This window comes from Scomber japonicus, chromosome 2, assembly GCF_027409825.1.
Source record: "Scomber japonicus isolate fScoJap1 chromosome 2, fScoJap1.pri, whole genome shotgun sequence".
Classification (NCBI taxonomy): domain Eukaryota; kingdom Metazoa; phylum Chordata; class Actinopteri; order Scombriformes; family Scombridae; genus Scomber; species Scomber japonicus.
In genome coordinates this window covers 21,094,408-21,114,539 of record NC_070579.1, presented here as the reverse complement: position 1 = coordinate 21,114,539, position 20,132 = coordinate 21,094,408, and the positions used below count along the sequence as shown (strand labels likewise).

The 20,132-nt window shown below is 37.9% G+C and overlaps 3 protein-coding genes across 4 annotated transcripts; 1 reads left to right on the top strand and 2 right to left on the bottom strand.

Moving 5' to 3' along the window:
- Positions 1 to 567: 567 nt before the first annotated feature.
- map9 (microtubule-associated protein 9) lies at positions 568 to 5,230 on the bottom strand. Its single transcript, XM_053326470.1, has 13 exons — positions 5,159 to 5,230; positions 4,602 to 4,686; positions 3,095 to 3,595; positions 2,764 to 2,954; positions 2,545 to 2,653; positions 2,363 to 2,430; positions 2,166 to 2,236; positions 1,902 to 2,064; positions 1,712 to 1,798; positions 1,444 to 1,605; positions 1,191 to 1,336; positions 824 to 959; positions 568 to 687 (listed from the first exon to the last, which is right to left on the bottom strand). The coding sequence occupies exons 1-13, from the start codon at positions 5,228 to 5,230 to the stop codon at positions 568 to 570; spliced, it is 1,911 nt and encodes a 636-aa protein (XP_053182445.1).
- Positions 5,231 to 6,258: 1,028 nt separating this feature from the next.
- smim14 (small integral membrane protein 14) lies at positions 6,259 to 12,368 on the bottom strand. 2 transcript variants are annotated; one of them, XR_008321989.1, is made up of 6 exons: positions 12,219 to 12,368; positions 10,912 to 11,009; positions 9,967 to 10,015; positions 9,598 to 9,749; positions 6,871 to 8,650; positions 6,259 to 6,630 (listed from the first exon to the last, which is right to left on the bottom strand). XR_008321989.1 is itself a non-coding variant. In XM_053329689.1 (5 exons), the coding sequence occupies exons 2-5, from the start codon at positions 10,984 to 10,986 to the stop codon at positions 8,612 to 8,614; spliced, it is 315 nt and encodes a 104-aa protein (XP_053185664.1). In that variant the 5' UTR covers positions 10,987 to 11,009; positions 12,219 to 12,368; the 3' UTR covers positions 6,259 to 8,611. The 2 variants fall into 2 exon arrangements, 1 of the variants encoding a protein (XP_053185664.1); XM_053329689.1 differs by having other exon boundaries at positions 6,259 to 8,650.
- A 181-nt stretch (positions 12,369 to 12,549) lies between these two features.
- ube2kb (ubiquitin-conjugating enzyme E2Kb (UBC1 homolog, yeast)) lies at positions 12,550 to 19,642 on the top strand. The gene is made up of 8 exons (XM_053329678.1): positions 12,550 to 12,629; positions 14,170 to 14,458; positions 15,277 to 15,370; positions 15,628 to 15,686; positions 16,473 to 16,555; positions 16,697 to 16,796; positions 16,950 to 17,078; positions 18,057 to 19,642. Exons 2-8 carry the CDS (start codon positions 14,396 to 14,398, stop codon positions 18,129 to 18,131), a joined length of 603 nt encoding a protein of 200 aa, XP_053185653.1. The 5' UTR covers positions 12,550 to 12,629; positions 14,170 to 14,395; the 3' UTR covers positions 18,132 to 19,642.
- The last annotated feature ends 490 nt before the right edge of the window (positions 19,643 to 20,132 follow it).

The window sequence follows — 20,132 nt, the reverse complement described above, 5'->3', positions numbered from 1 at the left end:
TATATCTTGTTTTAAGTGCCAACCCCATGCTGAGAGGGAGTAATTGGTTTATTATATCATTGCAGCTCTTAAAGTTCTGTTTTAAATTGTTATTTTGGATGCCAGAAAATATGCAATGAAATATGAATCATGTCTAAATAAAAGAAATCAATACTACTAATTCAATCAACAACATTTCAACAATAAGCATTGATACCACACAATATCACACTTCACTTACTGATGTTTATTGCTGCTTTACATTCTGATGTACGCATTTATAATTAAAAAAAGGCAAAATAGCAAAGGGTGTATTATCTTACATGTCATCATTATATCAAACAGACAGTATTTGCAACTTTCTAAACTGCAAAGTGTTTGCCTTAATATTTCATAAAAAAATCATATAAAAATATAAAATTGCACTATAGCTGCTAGCTAGTAAAAAATCTGACAGAATAATAAAATTAAACACTTGTCATTAACTATTAAAACACATGTTGGCTAGGACAAACAGTATAAAACTTCAACTTGAAATGTAACATAGCACCTGCAGATATTATAAGGGTGGTATGTTATATTTAAATGTTATTTTCGAAATGGTATAGTTTTACTAGGAGGACTCCAAGGTGGAGGCGGACTGTCCTGCAGTATTGCTTGTATCCGTCTTTCTTCTCTCATTCTTTTATGTTCCAGCTCTTTCCTTGCCTTTTAGAAAAAAACAAAACAATGAGAAACAATCAAACTGGTAATTCAGCACAATGACTGTATGTATGAAATAACCCCAAAGAGTTCACAAAGTAGATGTGTCTCAAAAAGAAGAGGCACTATTAATTCCACTTACCAACCAGTGTTCATACATCTCTAAAGCTTCTTTATCTCTCTCTTCTTTCATGTACTGTTCTTCCTCTGCTTTACTTTTGGTTTCCTTGAGCTCCATCGTGACTTTGTTATTCATAGAATCTTTCTTTTTTTCACACCTAAAACATTACAAAAAAGTTAAAATAGCTTTATGTGTGAATTAATATATGTCATGATTAAGATAATTGTAAAGAAACAGCTTTGGCTGCCATCTAGTGGTTGATCATTTTCACACACTGACAGATTTCAGTGTTAAGTGTAGCCACAAACACACACACACACACACACACACACACACACACACACACACACACACACAGTGATATAAGACCATAATGATTCACACTCACCAGTCAGAAAACGCTGATCTGCTGTCTCGCTTTCTTTCTTCCTCTTTTTCTTGTTTATTTAGCTGAAGTTTACTCTCAGCCTCTCTTTGTTTTCTGTACTTTTCTTTGAGTAGATGATCATGGTCTTGTTTCCATTTTTCAAACACCTGTAATAATAATGCTAATATTTCTGATTAACTGTCAAATATTACACCTTCCCACAGAGGTTCTTACTATATCTTTCAGATCAATACAAAATAAATCAACCATATACCTGTGTAGCAGATTCCTTTTTTCTCTCTCTCTCTTCAATAGCTCTTTGCTCCTTTCTGATCACATCCTGCTTTTCTTTGGCTTTTGCTTTGAGGCTCTGGGCTTTATTTTCTTTCCAGGCCTCATATGATGCAACAGCTTCTTCCTTTTTAGCTTCTTCTTCCTGTTTATTGTTTTTAAAGATAAACAGTGTGCACATATGTTAAATAACCACATATTTATTTCAGTCTTTAGAGGTAGTCTGTTGTTCTGTAACTCATATTGTTCACCTGTTTCTTTTTTTCTTTCAGAAGCTCCTCTTTCTTCTTCAATAGCATGTTCTCTCTTAACTTTTCCTTTTTCTTTTTGAGCCATTCCTGTAAGGAGTACAGGTAAAAGGGAAGGGAATTTATCAAGAGAGCAGAGTGGCTCCCCTCCACCACGTAATACTAAAAAACAAATTAACATTATTATTCTAACCTGGTATATAGCAGCTCTGAGTGAATCTGCTCCTTGTTGCGGAGACTCTTGCAGGGACACTTCACGATCCAGAACTTTGAGACTCCCCAAATACTTTGATTCTATTTTCCTGGAGCCCGCACTCTGGGGTCTTTGAGAGCTCTTAGAGTGAGAACTCGATGTCCTAATTAAAATAAGTGAAAATAATGATGAGTTAAATTATTAAGCTGTTTTATCCATGAAGATGTAAGTACCTATTAGTGCATGTTTGATGGCATTACCTACCTGCTATCAGGTGATTTTTTAAGGACACGAGTGACTTGAGCAACAGAATGATCTGAGTGACGTCTTGACTCCTGGAAGAAAACAAATAGACAAATTGCCTGAAACTTAAAACAATCCGGATGAGAGCCAGAATATATTATAACATCAGATTAACTGAGAGGTCAAAGGGCATGACAGTCTGAGAGTGAGTATCTTACATGAAATTCTTCAAATGATGTAGAATACTTTCTCTCCTGCTCTTTGCTGTCATCTGAAATAAAGTCATCTATGGCAAAAAAACAAACAAAACCCCCCCAAACAAAACAAAAACACCACATGTTTGTTAAAAAACATTATTTTAAAAATGTGACGTTATGCTGCAGAAGATATAAATGATTACCTCTGGACCCAGAATCAAGTGTGGACTTGGTGAAGTGTTGTGACTGCTCACTTCTATTTGAAGATAATTTGCTGAAACTAGGTGAACCAGCGTGATCCCCCTCTGCCCACTAAGATGCATCAACATAACAAACATGTTATCTAATTATATATATATATATTTTTTTAATTAAACAATAAGAACCTTCAAAATATTGGATAACCAAGCAGTGAGACACACATGAGAAGATGAGAGTTTAGTGATGTTGCTAGATGTATCAGAGGAGAGGGGAATAGATGCAGAGGAAGTCTGGGGCCTGCTGGTATCCTGAGATTCGGCATCTTCAGCTATCTTCTCTTGTGTTTGGAAGCTCAGTCCCAGATTCCTTTGTCTTGGTTTGGGTCTGGGTGGCTCCCTCTCATTAACACTGTCTGAATAATTGGAGATGATAGAATAACAAACAAGTTTTAATCATTGTGCTGTTGGTAAGATTCATGACTTAATATGTCCTAATAAATGTAACATGTAATGTATCATGCAACTGTATTTGTGACATAATGTGTAAATCAACCTGCTGAGGACATGTGTTTGAGATCCGTTTCTGATAAGTCTTTCCTCTCGTCTGTGCTTTCAGAAACACCAGGACCTGGAGAGTCCACCACACTGCCGTCAGATGGTAAAGGAAGAGGCAAGTCCAGCAGAGTATCGTCCGATGTTTGGTATGACAGAGATTTACTTGAGTTCTCTCTTGGACTTTGTGGCTTGGTAGATTCCACACTATCGTTGTTAAATTGTACGTTATCTTCACTGACATTTACGGAGTGTTGTGAGGGAAGTGAGTCATCGTTATAGCCACCGGTGGGGGAGTCCGGTGGCTCGTTTTCATGTGACTCTGATGCCATAGTGTCTTTTGAGGGATTTTTTTGCGTTTTCAGGAATGAAACTCTCTTTGTCCTCCCATGTTTGCCTTCGTCGTCTGAGAGCTCAAAGTCGTTGATTTTGGCTTTGCTCTTTCCAACCTTCAACGCTTTAGACTTCTTTTGTCTTGATTTGAGGAGTTCTTTCAAAAAATCTGTGAAATATAGAAAATGACAAACACACAACAGGCCAACAATTAAACTGCATCTGAGATGATCAACAAAAACTTAACTCAAGGTCCACTTATTAGCTTTTCCAGGAGCTTTAACAGCATCTCTTCTTCAGTGGATGGTTGCCGGCCAACTGAGCAAACATCATCCTCTGAGGTAGACTGAGAGATGAGGTTTTTTTAAAAAGGTTTGAAACTCAAGGAAAAGCTGATAAGTCAACCTTGAGTTAAGTTTTTTGTCAACTAACCCTAACCCTGAAATAACTAGACATGGAAACTGTACATGTACAAAGCATAGGGTGTGTTCCAATGCTGCTACTCTCTGCTGTCTGTCATTCTGTCTTTCAAAGCAATAACAGAAATACCATTAACATTACTACATGTAATGTCCCGTAGGCTGTTAAGGCTTGTCACGCTAGAGAGCTTGTGTTTTACTTTCATCTTTTTCAAATGGCTGTTTAGCACACATTAATTATTGTGATGTAAATATGACAGATTTACCCAAAATCTCATTTCTATCAATAGAACAAAACATCAATATTTTATTCTATTTCTCTCTCATTTTATTATATACTTTAATTTGTAACCATGAATCTTGAAAAGCCATTATAATGCAGAAACATACAGGCAAAGATGACATGTAACTTTACAACAACAGACAATAAAAACCTCCGAACGTCTACAAGAATGTAGCAGGATGAAAAAATACCATGGATGCCTGACATACACATTACTGAGAAGCACAGTAACATGCATAAAAGTCAGATTAGCTAAGGAAAAGTTATTTACACAAAGTTTGTCTGTCTTCTTGTGATCTGAAAGGAAGCATTCATATAGCTTCTGAAAGCTTTCAACATACACAGTTAAAGTTGAGACAGACACAAATAACGACATCAACAAAGACGATACAGGTACTGTTAAACAGAGCAGCTGGGGATCACTTGCACTAAAACCACCTAACATGTCTTAATGTTTTGCTCTGTCATCTTACCGTCCTCATCTTCACTGAAGTCATCTAAGTATTGATCTGTTTTAGACTTAGTCGCTCTGGCAGAGACAGCAGCCTGAAGTTCATCCTACAATGACATAATTGACACTTCATATCGAGCTTCAGAGGGCTGTCGGTTTAACTAGTACAGTCATTTCTTCATTTGTCATTATGTAACTAATATTAATAATTAAGGCAGTATATTTCGTTGCTATACATACAGCAGAAGTGTACTCTGGTTTGTAATACTGCAACTATAATTCATAATCGATCAAACATTTTGAGTCACTTTTCTTTAAGAAAAAGGTCCTCCTTATTGAACTTGATCAACTTAACCACCAACTTAATAGACTGCCGTGATTCTTCACAGAAATATAACATATTGCAAATGTATGCTTATTTTACAACAATCAAACCAATTGATACTTAAAGTGACTGTCCCGGGGCGAATATGAAATTCAATGGAGGCCTTTACGTAAACACAGATTAATTTACTCGACTATAATCCATTCAGTCATTTGGTGTGTGATATAGACAGGTTAAAATAGTATGTCTTTTACCTGAAATGTTGTCCTTCTTGATGTTTTCGGACTCTTCGTGTAAGCCAATGTCCTGAATTCCTGGTTTGTCATTTTAAAAACATTAAACAGCCTCCTGTGATTGCGTTCACTGACATTAGCATGCTAGCTAAGTGTTCACTAAATCTAACTAGTAGCTACTAAGCTTTCTATGATGCTGTTATAGCAAAATTAACCATAATGATGATTGTCTGCTTCAATAAATACCATACCGCTATTCATACGGTACCTCCTAAAGGCACATTGGTAGTTACAGATGGCTGGCTGAAGGACTTGTTGATGGTAACCTAGGGAAACGTACAGTTCCGGTTTAAGCACTGCGCATGCTCAAAGGACAAGCAACAAACTCGGTTTAAGGGGCCACTGATTAACATAAAATGTCAATATTTGACATTATTTAGGAGCAGTGAACTGATGCTGCTGATATGAATAAATTATCTAACAATTATTCGCGGTTGGGAAGATTACTTTGGAAATGTAATATGTTATAGATTACTAGTTACCCTGTTTAAAATGTAATAAGTAATGTAACAATATTAATTACTTAAGTAATGTAACTTATTTCATTTTATTACTTTTCAAATTTTCTAACAAATAGTTTCAACTGTTGGGATAAGTGTACCCATTAATCTAAGTTCATCTGTTTTTCATGGATACTGACATGATTTAAAAGGGAGATCATTTCTTACTAAGCAAGATCTAGCTCTCATTTGAAAATGTATTCATTATTTTATGTAGATTTTGGAATATAAAATAAAGATATTTTATGAAAAAAAAAATCTGGCATGGCCTGTACATTTAAAGTATCTTGTCATATCAATACTAGTCAATTTACAGAACTTATTAGACTTGTACTTTGATTGTATATATTTAGACTTAGTGTGATCCTTCATTTATATTTAGTTCTGTCCAGATTTGAGTAATTTATGCATTTATTTCATTTCTTACCTTTGAACATTATGTTTGATCAAAAGACATTTGTGAATATGTCTATATGATTTTAGAAAAAGATTAAATACTAATTAAATGACATAACTACCAATGTGCACATTACAGTTTTCAAACAAAACGCAGTCAGGCAGCACGATTCAATCTTTTTATTTTTTGTTTTGTTATAGGAAAAGTGCATAGTTGAAGCCCTTTTTCTCAGACAGTAACAGTGTAAGTTGAGGTCTACTGTGGCACCACATATTCTTTCATCTCAACAATCTAGTATGGCTTCCACCTCTCATTATATACGACTAATTATGTTTAACCCAATGTTTTCTCTCCTTGTAGCGCCTCCCAGCCTGTAGTACATTTAATTGTACATTCACACATGTAGGTATGACTAGTAGCCAGTGACTGAAGACTGTTGAGATGAACTCACAGCTTGCCACAGTTATTAGATAACATCCAGGTTTTGACCTATTAGACCATGAGTTTAAGAAATAACCTTCCATGTTTAGACAAGTCTGTCCAATTTCTGATAGCACAGGTAGTTTGGAACATATCCCAAGGCCCTGATACACTTTAAATAAACACGTTTCCATCATGACAGGGCCAGAAAGTAAAAATGTTCAGAAAATTTTGTCAATAATTTCAAAATTTCGAAATCCTAATTGCATTTTGCATTTTGTATTGATTGTTTATTCCACTCCATAACTTTGAGGCTGTGGTTTGAATTTTAAATATCCACTCACATTTACACACACGGTTAAGGTACAAAACAACTGCATTGGTCTGTCACGGTGACAGGGTTTCTATTTTTCTGGTCACGAACTGTATTTGAACCTTTAATCTAAATCTGTAAGAAAATAACCCTGTAGTGTGAACCATGCTAATAAAAAGAAATGTAGAGTTTTCCCATCACCGATATCAAATAAAAATGACCTCAATATTGCTGTTCTGTCTCAAAAAAATGTATTTCTTAATGAACTTTGAGACCAGAACTAAGAATTCACATTGGCACTGAAACCTCTCAAATGCTCATTTTTTGTTGTTTCTGTTAGCTAATTACATTTTCATTTGACACATGATAAAGAAGTTAAGTGAAGTAGAAACTTTGGATTGCTCCAATTAATCACAGACTGCTGAGAGTCTTTATAGAAAAAGAAAACAGGCCCTTGCCGCAACAAGGGCAAAATAAGTACAACATACCTTCAAAAGTAATTATATACCACAAGAAAGGTGCTAATAAAATATAATTTCTGGCTACTACATCAGTTTCAATATACATTGATCACTTCTTTTGTTTAACCACAAAACAATTGCATCACATGTAATCATTCTAATGTAAATAATTAATGTGATAATTTGTTTGTGCTGATTATACCCTGTCTGTAAGACTGCAATTCATTTCAGTTCAGCTTAGTAAACTGAGTCTGAAATGTGAACTGTTAACAGTCAAAGCAAACCTCTAAACCGGTTTATTAAGACCAGTCATTTGACTGTAAGAATTATTACTTATGCTTTGTGCGTCTGGTATGGTGTCATGGTTATATTGAATAACTCATAACTTATTGCAAATGTGTTTTCATCCTAAGCACTTAAGTTACAATAATCAAATCAACTGATAGTTAAAGTGACTGGCCGGGGTGAATATACTATTTAAATTGAGGCCTTTACGTAAACACAGATTAATTTACTCCATTAAAATCCATTCTTCAAATCAGAATGGACTCAATTTAGCATTTAAATCTAACTGTATACATGTATTACATTTCATCATTCTGCTGGTTTAAATATGTAATTAAAATGTATGGTGTGAAACGACATCATTACTGGCACTGTTTGTGACTTTAAAGTTGGAAAGAGTGGAATGTTTCAGAGAATCTGACGAACCCGCCACCTTTCATTATTCGGCAAGCACTGCAACAACAATTTGATCTGCCTAAAAGGGGATTCTTGGCTGCCCCCTTCCCTCTCCTCTAACCCATGTGACACATTCCTTAATTTTGACTTCATGTCTGAGTTTCTACAGAACAGTCAGCACCAGAGCTACGATCAGAGACTGACTCACTGCCCCACCCTCTGACCAAAGTCTTGGAGAAGTCACGCATAGAGCCCAACTGTTGGCCTATAGTATTATTATTTGAGGTCAGACTGAAATATTGTATCACTGTTGGTTTATATGCAGAATAATTTTAGTGATTATCTCTCTTAATTTAGGTTTTATGTTTTTTGAATACTTCATGCATCATCACATACAGTATATCATCAGGATATTTTATGTACTGGCCTAAAAAAATTAATCCAGTATCAGTTGGGTTCCAATAACAGGTATCATAGACAGATCTACCCCGAAAACAGAACAGTATCAGAACAGGAAAAAAGAAAAAGATATTTGTATGAAGGTTTGAGAGGAACGCTGTCCTGGTCACAGCGACTAGAGCTTTGACACTGTGCAGCTCCGGTCAGAGCAGGTGGATGACTGATGGTTCTTTGGCTCCACTGCTAGTCAACAGGTGGTGCTGGGGGCTCTCTCCCACCTCTCTGCAACCCCAAAATAGGGAAGGTAAATTAACATTATGCAAGTCTCTAAAATACAAACAAGTGAACATTACACTGAATGAATGAAACAGATAAACAGTCTAAAACTCATTTAAAATCTCTGCTTGTAACAGCTGTAATTTAAAATTGCAAATACCCCAACAAAGACTAATTCTAACAAATATGAGCATTAAACATGACAACAGTAACCATCAACAGAAAAATTGTATTGTGGTAGTAACTGCACATTAAGGACATCAAATTATTTAATAGGATATTTCATTAACACCAATGATGATGACAATGATGTTTTTATACTTTTGTTTACCATTAACCGTTAACATTTGTATAATGCTGTATTGTTGGATTTCATGCTTACGATTTCACAGCTGTATGTTTGATTTTATTTTGTTAGTAAGGTGCCCTTGAAAGTGAATTGTGCCTATAAATAAGATGCATTATAATTATTATTAGAGAAAAGCACTCATTGACAGTGTTAATAAAAAACCCATAAACACATACTTTCACTGGTGAAGGGTGCAGTCACTACCACAAACACTTGGGGTTCATTTTTTTCATGTTCCTCTTGCTCTGCAGCTCTTACCTTAGCAGGCAGCTGGATTCACAACATCACAAGATCATGTGAGAATCCATCTTGTCAGGCTTCAAGTTATGCGCCTGCCTCCAAACCACCAGTGGTTCAAACCACTCAGCGTCTTATGAGGATTCTCGCATGATCTTGTGAATTCAGCTGCCTCGCGAGGTAAGACATTAATGGATCATCCAATCACTTAATCAAGTATTACTGAAGGTACCTGCTCTTATTCAAAAAGTGTCAAAGTACAACTTCTCAGATGGTTCTGCGTAACAAACCATCTGGCATGTCAAGTTACTGCATTACATGCTGTTTAAAATGCCACTGTTGGTAATGTTAGAGTGTGAACACTGACATTGTGCGGTCCGGGTTTTCCTGTGGGACGGGGACCCCTGAGACTGGATGGACGCAGCAGGAACAGGAGCAGAGCCAGCACCATCCATCCCATCACAACCAAGGGGAGGGTCAGGTCACCACCTCCTCCGACTGACCCACCTGGACCTGGCACTGAACACAAACACATTTTTGCACTTCTCACATGTGATACACACTAATACTTCTGATTTGAGAACATGTATGAGTACAGCTCTTCTGCCACATGACACAATATGAAAACAAAGAAAAAAAGAAAAAGCACAAACAAGGTCATCTAACACAACCCATTTTGAAAAGTGATGTACAATGTTCAAACTCAATAATGATATGTGATATAAAACATACATACATTCCAATGGGCACTCTGTGTCTGTGCAGTAGGACTGAGATTGCCTGAGCTGAAAGACAAGTAGTAAAAAAAGGAACAAATTTGATATAATAGAAAAGGAAGAAAAATAATATTATACATTCCTTCACTCCAATACCTTAATAACTAAATTATTTACTCTGGTTACCAAAATACAGGTGGTCCATGAACATGCTGCTAATACAATTTGAGACATAAACCTTTAGAGTATTTGCTACATTAAGTATGCAAACACATGGCTCACTCAAAGCTTACTGTTCACCCATGGATGGTGCAAACAACTATTTCAGCTTTTCTGATTGTGAGAATACACTGTGCAGATCAGACTGTCAAATGCTGTGCAAATTATTTAGTTATTTAGACAACACCCTTTCCTGCTACACGCAAATCAGAAAGCCTTCAGGGTGGCTCCTGCTCTGAACCAATTACAGCCCGCCATGCAAGCTAGACCTGTGTGCAAAGAGGCAATGAAACCACCTGGAAAATGACTACAAGCCGTATTCTTTTAAACACTCAGAAACTTAGTTTATCAACACAAGTTTGAGTCAATCTTTTAGAATACACTTTTCAACCAAGAAAGGACAGAAAATATTCACAATGTCACCCTTACATCACAAAGTGAAACGTCTTTGCGTGGCAGAACTGATAGACTCTTAAGATAAACACTGAGCAAGAACCAGGATATGCTGGCTCACTGTCACCCAGCTGCAGCTTTTCATTTCCTTCTCCCCTCCTTCCCTGGAGTCTTTCGTTTAGTTCCTGGTTGGTGCTAATGTTAATCTCTTTGACTTCTTTTTGACTTCACACTGCATTCTTGGAATACTTTTTCCCCCCTTTTGACCTATTCCAGCACCTCAACTCTGTCATTATCAAGTCTGCCACTTGGATTTTAAGTCTTAGTAAAAGCCTCTCAGTTTCATTACTTACCAGGTTGATGAGGCGCCTCATTGCATACTCATGGGTGCAGACGCACTCACAAGGGTCAAAGCCTCCCTCCGCCATGTCTCACAAGGTGGTGTGTTCACCTGATAACAAACAAAATGTACTTTAACTAGATCATACATGAACAAGTGAGCGAAACCTAATGCTACCTCTTGTCAGTGCTGTGCTCTATTGTTGTTACACAGGCACACGCAGATTAGGGGGAGGAGACAGTTTAGGACAGTCAGCAGACTCTGTGGCTGTATTATACTGCATGTAATCCAAGTTTTTGATGACAGTGAGAGCTCTCATGGTTTTTTTCTGCATTTATGGCTCATAGCTGTCACAGCACATGCTGAAAGGCAGAATATACACTACTTGACAACATACTAGACATTTTTCTAAGAGCTGATGCTGTACATGTATCTTTGACATTTAACAGTCTGAACTGGTTTACCTTTATATCCACTTGTCTTTAATAAAACATTCATTATGAGCTACAGGCCTGCCAATGAATAGGTTGGTTGACATCCAGCTATCATAAAAGGGAGGTGGATGTCAGTTCAAGGCAGAGAAGGCAGGAAATGAAAGCTCTAAAGAACAAGAGTTGGTATACTAGTGAAGGTAATAAACACACAAATCATGCAAATCATACACTGCTGTCTGCTACATGCCAAACGTCTATACCAGAGCCCCAATGAAATTAGATGTAGTGGATGATTTTTTTTTAAATTTGTTTTACAGAGATATTTTCAGAGCAGTAAATATTTAGTTGAAAAGTAAACAGTTTGCATTTCAAACTAAGTAGTGGTGACAGACAGCTGCCAACGTATGTGTACAACAATTTCTTATTACTTGTAGATAAATAGGTAGGTAGGTAGGTAGATACTTTATTAATTAAAGGGGAACAAATGTTTACAGCAAACAATTATTACGAAAGCTTTGAAAAAAAAGGTCGAACACGTTTCATTTGACCTATAAGACCACCAGTCATGTCTATTCCTAATGTTAAGAGTCCGGACAAACAATCACGGTGTTCGACTCCCAAATATAGGTACTAAACCTTAATACGCATGACTTCCAGTGTGCATAAACTCAACACAGAAGTTTAAACAGGAGACATTTTGACTCAAATACAGACTGACAAATGTAAATAAAAGCACAGCTACGTTATATTTTCCATTAGTAGCAGCTATAACGTTAGCTCCTGCAAAATTTCAAGAGTAAAGCGGCCAGTTTCGACTCTCGGCCCTGCTTATTAAAGTATCATTGGAGACAGATGTGGCAGAAAACGGTACCGGAAAACGACTTACTTGAGCTGTCGTGGACGTTCGCGGGGAAAACGATTAATGTCGAGGGGAGGGGGTCAGGGCCCAAGCTTCACTGATGCTGACCGAGCCCGTTAAACTGCAGACATGTCGGTGTTTTGTTTGATACACGTGAGCCAACCCAGCTATTCTTCATGATAAACATCCGGGAACTCAGTGGGGAGCGGGGGGCGTGCACCAGTGGCGCATTAGACGTCTCCTATCGGTCAGACGGTTTGACAAGCGGTCCTGTAAGCCAATCAGACTAAGGGATGGTTGTACTGTCTGGATAGTAAACAAACAGCTGTCTATTATCACACAATCAGAGACAGATGAACCGAGGTCCCACATACCCCACAGCTGCTTCATTATATATTCATCATTCATACGAGTACTGCACTCAACTACTATTTTAAGGTACTTTTACTTTACATGAGTATTTAAATCTTATTTGAATATTGTATTTTTACTCTAACTGCTGCTGGTTAGCTGGTTACTTTTTGGATTGATTATCATCTGCATCAGTCACAACATAAAAATGCCAATTACAAAGTAATCCACCATAGCTAATGATATAGCTCCAGAAATAGACAACCTGGTGCTTAATGAGGATTATGACTTTTGACTTTAAGTACATTTTCCTGTTAATCCTTTGCTACTTTTACTTGTAGCAGATTTCTTCATTGTGAAAGACAGTAAGTGGAAGTAAAAGATCTGAAGCACATGGAATCAACAGCACATTTTGTGTAAAATATCAAAAGTAAAAGCTCTTGTCAAGGAGTTAAACATTAACAGTGTTAAGAGCTGTGACCTGTTGAAATCAGCTGATGTGTAATTGCTGAAATATTTGAAATTTTAGATTAAGACCTGTAGTTGAATTGATAGTTTGTGAGTAAGCAATGAAAGGAGTTGATTGGACAGTTGAAGAGTAAGCGCTGAAAGCACCTGAATTGTCATTGAGAATAGGAGATGTAACCAGCTGCAATGTCGTTGAACAGTGAAGTTTAATTTGAGCTGAAGTACCAGAGATAACTGGAGTGCAGCTCTGTAAATAGATGAAGTGCCAGATGAAGAGTAAAAGTTCGTTGAACCTTTTATGCTTATCAAGTTCTCAATCTTAAAACAGTTAGGTCAGGTGCCCAAATGAACACTGAAATATATTTTTTGTTGTTGTTGCCATAATCGTGCCTCCTCTTCATACTGGCCATTAGATAATACACTTAAAATGTAAGTGATGGTGGCCAAAATCTACAGCCCTCCTTCTGTGCAAAAATGTATTTAAAAGTTTTATCTGATGCTAATGAAGCTTCAGTCGTCCAAATTAGTCAAATCAATTAGATATATTTCAACTTTACAGTCTTTTTTTTTTTAGTATAAAACTCCCTCTTTTTGTTTCTGTACCTCCACCAAAGCTCAACAGGGAAACACTGTCTGAGGAAACTCAAAGATGGAGTTTGATGATAAAAAGACCGTAAATGTGGCAGAAATAGACTTCATATGACTAACTCTGCCTGCTGACGTTTCATATAAGATTCAAATAAACTTTTAAATACATGTGTGTACATGTGACTGTGTGGACACACTGTAGATGTTGTCCCATCACTTGCATTGAAAGCACATTTGAAGTAGATCTTTTAATGGCCAGTATGACCATGAGGTATGATTACAGCAAGGAAACCCTCTTTCACTGTTCATTTGGGCACCTGCCTGTTGTTTTAAGACAGACTTGAAAAATTGTGAGCCTACATTTTAATCCCAATTAAAAAATAACATATATTCTCTTACCATAAAATCACAGTCAGATGTAAAATCATGTAGCTGAATGATGGTGCTAGTTAACAGTGCTAGAAATCAGATGGGTTTCATCACATGAGGAGAAATGTCCTGAAGGTAAGTTTCAACACAACACAAACCCAATGTTCTCATTAATGAAACTTCCAGTTTCTACTCCATTTAGCCGCACTGTGTGTGTGCATGTTTCTGGACTGACTGAGGCTGGGCGCTGGCAGATGGGCAGGCTGGCTATAGTGAGCTGCCTCTGAAAGTGAAAAGACGGTGAAAGTGAAAGGAGGGCTACATATCTGTGAAAAAAGCAGTGCCCACACAGACAAGACAACAGAGGGAGAGAGAGGCCCCGGGTCGAGCTTGAAGGCAGCAGCAGCAGCAGCTCAGCAGACACAGCCATGGCGAACATCGCGGTCCAAAGGATCAAGCGGGAGTTCAAAGAAGTTCTCAAAAGCGAGGAGGTGCGTTCACGTTACGCGTTATTTTATACTTTGATTCAGTCCCGTGTTTGTTACTCTTTCAGCTCAATCCAAACGTGTCTGATATGGTTATGACAGAGACTATTTACCTCTCAGCAACGCTAGGTCAGGCCTAAACAGGAGAGCTAGCTGTAGCTTCATATCAGTGTCCGACCTCTGCTGCTGTGTCAGGTGGGTGTGTTCAGGAAACATCGGGGATTCAGCTTCGGCCCTCTGTTTCTCAATTACACAACCACACACCTGTTTTGAGCAATTACCTAGCTAAATAAAGCAACCTTTATATGGGCGACGCCTCATTTAAGGTGTCCTCCTGTGTTAACTTACATAATGTTGGCTGTGAGTTACTGTCAGGTTTATAGGCTGAGCTAATGGTCTTGTTATTTTGACAGCTAGCATTAGCCTTCCCCGCTACAACGCTCACCAACTTAACAAACGTATTAAACCTTAATCAGCTGCTTCTACACAAGTGGAGAGGCTATTTAAAATATCTATTATGTTTTCCTTCCGCCTGTCAGGTGTTGTTACTGTGAGGTTAACTTTTGTTAGCTTGGCTTTAGACAGACAAGTATTTTGCTAATGTAAACGTCCTGACACTTCCTGTTGAGCTCAGTGATACAGACACTTTGGTTTGATAGAAAATAACAATTGTTTTTGTCCTTTTGTCACATATTGGCATTTGTAAGTCGAAGCGTACAGTTTCACGTTTTGACACACACATAAGACACATAAGAGACTTCTGTTACAATAATGAAAAGCCAGAGTTTGTAATTGTGTTCCCCTCATTTTTGTTCCTACATCAGACAAGTAAAAACCAGATAAAAGTAGATTTGGTGGATGAGAACTTCACAGAGCTGAGAGGGGAGATAGCGGGTCCTCCAGATACACCATATGAAGGTACTGTCCACCACCTGCAACACAATTAAACTCCGTCACACTCTTTGCACTATTCACAGTCCACAGACAAGGCTTCACCTGTAGCTATAGTCATTCCTTGTGTGTGTATATCTAAACACTGTTGTGTTATTATTGTGTATCACTACATTGAACCAGACTAAACCAGAGTCAAATTCCTTGTGTGCATAAACATACTTGTTTCAAGACTCATGATTTGTTATTGTAATTATGTTATTGTTTCCTTTTTTCCCTCCAAGGTGGCAGGTATCAGCTTGAAATAAAAATTCCAGAAACATATCCTTTTAACCCACCAAAGGTATGTGTATGTGCAGTGTTGGGGAGTAACTAGTTAAATGTAACAGGGTTACGTAATTTGATTACAAAATAAATGTAACTGTAAACCGTTACAGTTGAGAAAAAAATGTGTAATACATTTGCAGTTACTTATGAAAATGTTTGATTACAAAGGGGTTCCATCTGAGTTTTTTTTTCCTAATTTAAAAAAAATATTTAACACATTACTCAATACACATATTGCTGTTTTAATTCTTTGAAAACAGTATTTTTTATATTTTGTAAATAAATTATGATGTGGGTTTAAGTGGTGTCACAATACCAATTAGGCCCATGCCAGACTTGACTTTTTTCATAAAATATCTTTGTTTTATATTCAGAAATCTACATGAACTGTTAAATACATTTTCGAATGAGAGATAAATCTTGCTTTGTAAGAAATGATCTTACTTATAAAACATGTCAGTATCCATGAAAAACAGATGAACTTAGATTTTGATTGGCTTAACGGGTATACTTACATAAAAACCTGCAAAATTGACTTCAGTTGCTTTATACAGCCCACAATATTGGTTACTGTAGTGTAAATGCGATGAAAAATCTCTGGTGATAAACAGATTTATATAATTTGAGGGTAAATATTGTTGTAACCCTGCCCAAATATGATCACAAACCAGGATGAAACTCAAGACCCAGACACTAGTGTACATGGACAAGTACTGTACCCTTTGTAACCCACAATTGCCTCCTTCTCCTCCCTCACCATGCCATTCTTATCCAGATTACCTCTCACACCTGTCTGTCTTAGGTGCGCTTCATCACGAAGATCTGGCACCCTAATATCAGTTCTGTGACAGGAGCAATATGTCTGGACATATTAAAAGACCAGTGGTGAGTAAGACCTGCCTGAACCTCGTCACTCAGTCTACTCATTGCTCCAGTGTGTCCATCTCTGCAGCACAAGTAAAAACACACACACACAAACACTGACACAGGACTTATCTGCTCCAACTTCGCCTCTGTCTCACTCAGGGCAGCTGCTATGACCCTGCGGACGGTGCTGTTGTCTCTACAGGCTCTGCTCGCTGCAGCAGAACCAGATGATCCACAGGATGCAGTAGTAGCAAACCAGGTGGAGAAGACATTTCTTTGTGTTTTGATACGATAATGTTGATCAGCTGTAATGGTGTCCTCCATCCAAACACACAATTTCTCTCCACCTTCACTTGTTGGCTGGATGTTTTTTTATTGCAGCGCTCACTCATCTTTCTCTTTGCATTCTCAGTATAAGCAGAACCCAGAAATGTTCAAACAGACCGCAAGGCTGTGGTCTCACGTCTATGCAGGTGCTCCTGTCTCCAGTCCTGACTACACACGCAAAATAGACAAACTCTGTGCCATGGGCTTTGATAAGGTCAGAACTGTTTTTTTGTTTTTATTGCAAAATAATGTTTTGTAATGATATTTATGTCAGTAAAAACTTGATGTGGGACGGGGGTGTTTTGGGGCTTTTGTTTGACATTAGAGCTGAATTAGATTAGTCAGTTAAAAGAGAATGAATCTTCTAAAAGGTTTGATCTTTGATCTTTTGAATCCTCTGGTTCTCAAAGTATATTATTTTCAGTTTCTCTTAAACTTATTTGAAAACTTTTTTTACTTAGAATTGAATATCCTTGGATTTTGGACTGTTTGGACAAAATGAGACAATTTCATAGATGTCACCGTTGACTCTGGGAAGCTGTGATAGATATTTGTCAGTTTTTGGATATTTTTGACTAAACAATTAATTGAAAAAATAAAGCGGTAAATTCATTCATTGTGAAAATGATCTTAAATTGCTGCCCAATGCACAGCATGTTCATCAGAGTGAGCAGGTGTTGTTAAAGGATTTGCTCTTAACGGTCCAGTGTGTAGAATTTAGTGGCATCTAGCAGAAATTGAATATAATATTTGTAAGCGTGTGAAAATAAGAATTGCTTTGTTTTTATTAGAATGAGCCCTTTATATCTAAATAGGGAGAGAGCCACCTGTCATGGAGCCCACCGTGTTGCACTGACATGTTTCTACAGTAGCCCAGAACAGACAAACCAAACAATGGATCTAGAGAGGGCCTTATGTGTTTTCTGTGAGTGTTTTAGCCACCATAGCTTCTCCTACACGCTGCAACCTCACCACTTAATGCCACTAAATTCTGCATACTGGTCCTTTAAGGAGGCACAATTTATTCAAACAATTACCAGTGAAAGCCCATGTAATTCATGTTCAATAGAGAGTTCAACTTCTCTCCTTCCTAGTATTCTTGTATTTTCGTTACTACAATTGCATGTCATGCACACGTTACAATGATTTCTTTATTTTTTTTTAACTCTTTGTTTTCCCCCTTCACATACAGAATGCAGTAATAGCGGCCTTATCCTCAAAATCCTGGGATGTGGAAACGGCAACAGAGCTGCTCCTTAGCAACTGAAACCCAGCCAGATGTGAGGATCTCCAAACTCCCTTCATCATAGCATCAGCTCCTCCCCCCAGCGCCATTCCGCCATTGCCTTTTGTTACACAGACAGTACCCCCCCCCCCCCCCCCCCCGCCCATTCGCCACAGCAGTCTGAGCCTTCTTTTATCACAAGTTTGTTCGCTACAAACTCAACACCGGTAGCACCGCAGTCGCCAATATGCACACCGCCCTGTTGCCTGTCTGACCCCATCTGTCCATCGTGCTATGAGTCTTTTTTTCCCCCACTAACTAAAATGTGTATCCCTGTAATAAGCCCACAAACCCTTGCAGTCACACATCTCGTCTTCCATGCCCTTAATCATAACTTTTTTTTCTTGTTTCTGTGCTCCTTTTAATATTGCAAAGACTCAAGTAACTGCCACTGCCTGGTAGAATATCCAGGGTGAAATGTGAAGGAAATCCTGCACACTGCTCTCACAGTACATCATGTACTCCTTCAGTGGCAAGTTGTATTTTCTGTCACACAGTTATGGACATTTCACGCTGAAGGTATAGCTGGATTACATTTACTTGACTGGATCGTGTTCTGCATGAGCAGTGTAAAGGATTTTCCCTGAACAGTTTACCATAGATGCTTCAATCATCTGCAGAGGTTTTTCCTTTTTTCTTTTTTCCTGTCTGTGGAATTAGAAAAGGTCACACGTCACCTCTGTCACCTGCACACATGCACAGAAGAAAAAAGTTATCTGTAAATAGATAGTGTAAATTTGAAAATACAATGGGGATATACTTTTTTTCTTACATGGCATTGTAAAACAAATTATTTTAAATATAAACTATGCCTAGTTTACAATGATATGGGGAGATACCTTTTTATGCTTTTTGTGATCCATGAGAAATCCCTCTGAATGTCCTGTTGTTGGGTTTTTCTTGTTTTTTTTTTTCTTGAGATTGTTTAGGGGTGACACAGCCAATATATCCTGGCCCTAATGGTGTAGGAAGTGACAGCCAGCTCAGGCCCCTGTAGATCATTACACACCACCTTCTCTGCCACATAATCCAATCTTTTTTTTTTTTTTTTTTTTTTTGTCCCTGCATGTTCCACGCTGCCTTTCTTTTATTTGGCCAAATGATGTCATGGGGCGTCTGTCCAATTTAACATCCCGTCAGACTTGTGGAACTGTGTGAGACTCTTTCTAATTTGTAGAAAGAGCCACCTGGACCCTCTGCTCGGCAATCCACTCAGCACACACCCATTTCGGCATGACACCTGTAGGGAACCAAAGCCTCTTTTTTTTTTCTTTTTTTTCTCGTTAATTTTACAAGTATGTTGCTGGAAAATTCTCTTATGCTCTGAACAGGTTTTTTTTCCTGGAACATTTACTGGACAACACCTCAAGAAATGAGTGACTCTGAATGTTAAGGTTTTGAGTTTGCAATGCTGTGTTTTTGTTTTTTTTCACTCATTTCAGAGCAATCAGTATCAACTATAGACACGTTCTTTTTTTTAGCCACAGAGTAAGGATGAGTTTATCACAAGGAGGGGAGGGGGGAGCGGGAGGGGGGGCGGACAACTGTGCGTCTCATCACTGATCCAATCCAGCAGCACTCAATCACTACTTTGGCCATATATACAGGTGTATAGGTGACACCCTATATTCCGAACATGCTTTATTACTCAGCCAAATAAAATGCTCATCGAGGTTGTCTTTGAATGATGTCTTTCGAGTAGTTAAAGAGGCTGGAACTCCTCAATTATTTTATGAAGCAGATAGCAGGCCTTCAGTGTTTTCACATGCTGATTTGAGGTACAAGGACTGTAAAGAAATGCTTAGCCTATAGAGAAGCGAGGTGTTGATGCATCCTCATGCCTTTTTTTTTTTTTTTTTTTAAGAATTATCTTTCTTTTGCTTGCCCTCCAGCTCAGTCTCTACCAACACAGCAGCATACAGTACTACATGGCGATATTGTGCACCTTCTCCGCTGATGATGATGAACCATTTCCAACCAGAG

Bases quoted from the DNA above. Each gene is read 5' to 3' on its own strand.
- map9 (XM_053326470.1), bottom strand. From the start codon at position 5,230: ATGACAAACCAGGAATTCAGGACATTGGCTTACACGAAGAGTCCGAAA. The intron at 2,237-2,362 runs GTAAGATACTCA...GTTTTCTTCCAG, and splicing joins CATCATTTGAAGAATTTCAT to GAGTCAAGACGTCACTCAGA. The intron at 688-823 runs GTAAGTGGAATT...TTTTTCTAAAAG, and splicing joins AGATGTATGAACACTGGTTG to GCAAGGAAAGAGCTGGAACA.
- smim14 (XM_053329689.1), bottom strand. From the start codon at position 10,986: ATGGCGGAGGGAGGCTTTGACCCTTGTGAGTGCGTCTGCACCCATGAG. The intron at 10,016-10,911 runs GTAAGTAATGAA...CTTGTCTTTCAG, and splicing joins TGAGGCGCCTCATCAACCTG to CTCAGGCAATCTCAGTCCTA. The intron at 9,750-9,966 runs GTATGTATGTTT...GTTTGTGTTCAG, and splicing joins CACAGAGTGCCCATTGGAAT to TGCCAGGTCCAGGTGGGTCA.
- ube2kb (XM_053329678.1), top strand. From the start codon at position 14,396: ATGGCGAACATCGCGGTCCAAAGGATCAAGCGGGAGTTCAAAGAAGTT. The intron at 15,687-16,472 runs GTATGTGTATGT...TGTCTGTCTTAG, and splicing joins ATCCTTTTAACCCACCAAAG to GTGCGCTTCATCACGAAGAT. The intron at 16,797-16,949 runs GTGGAGAAGACA...TTGCATTCTCAG, and splicing joins ATGCAGTAGTAGCAAACCAG to TATAAGCAGAACCCAGAAAT.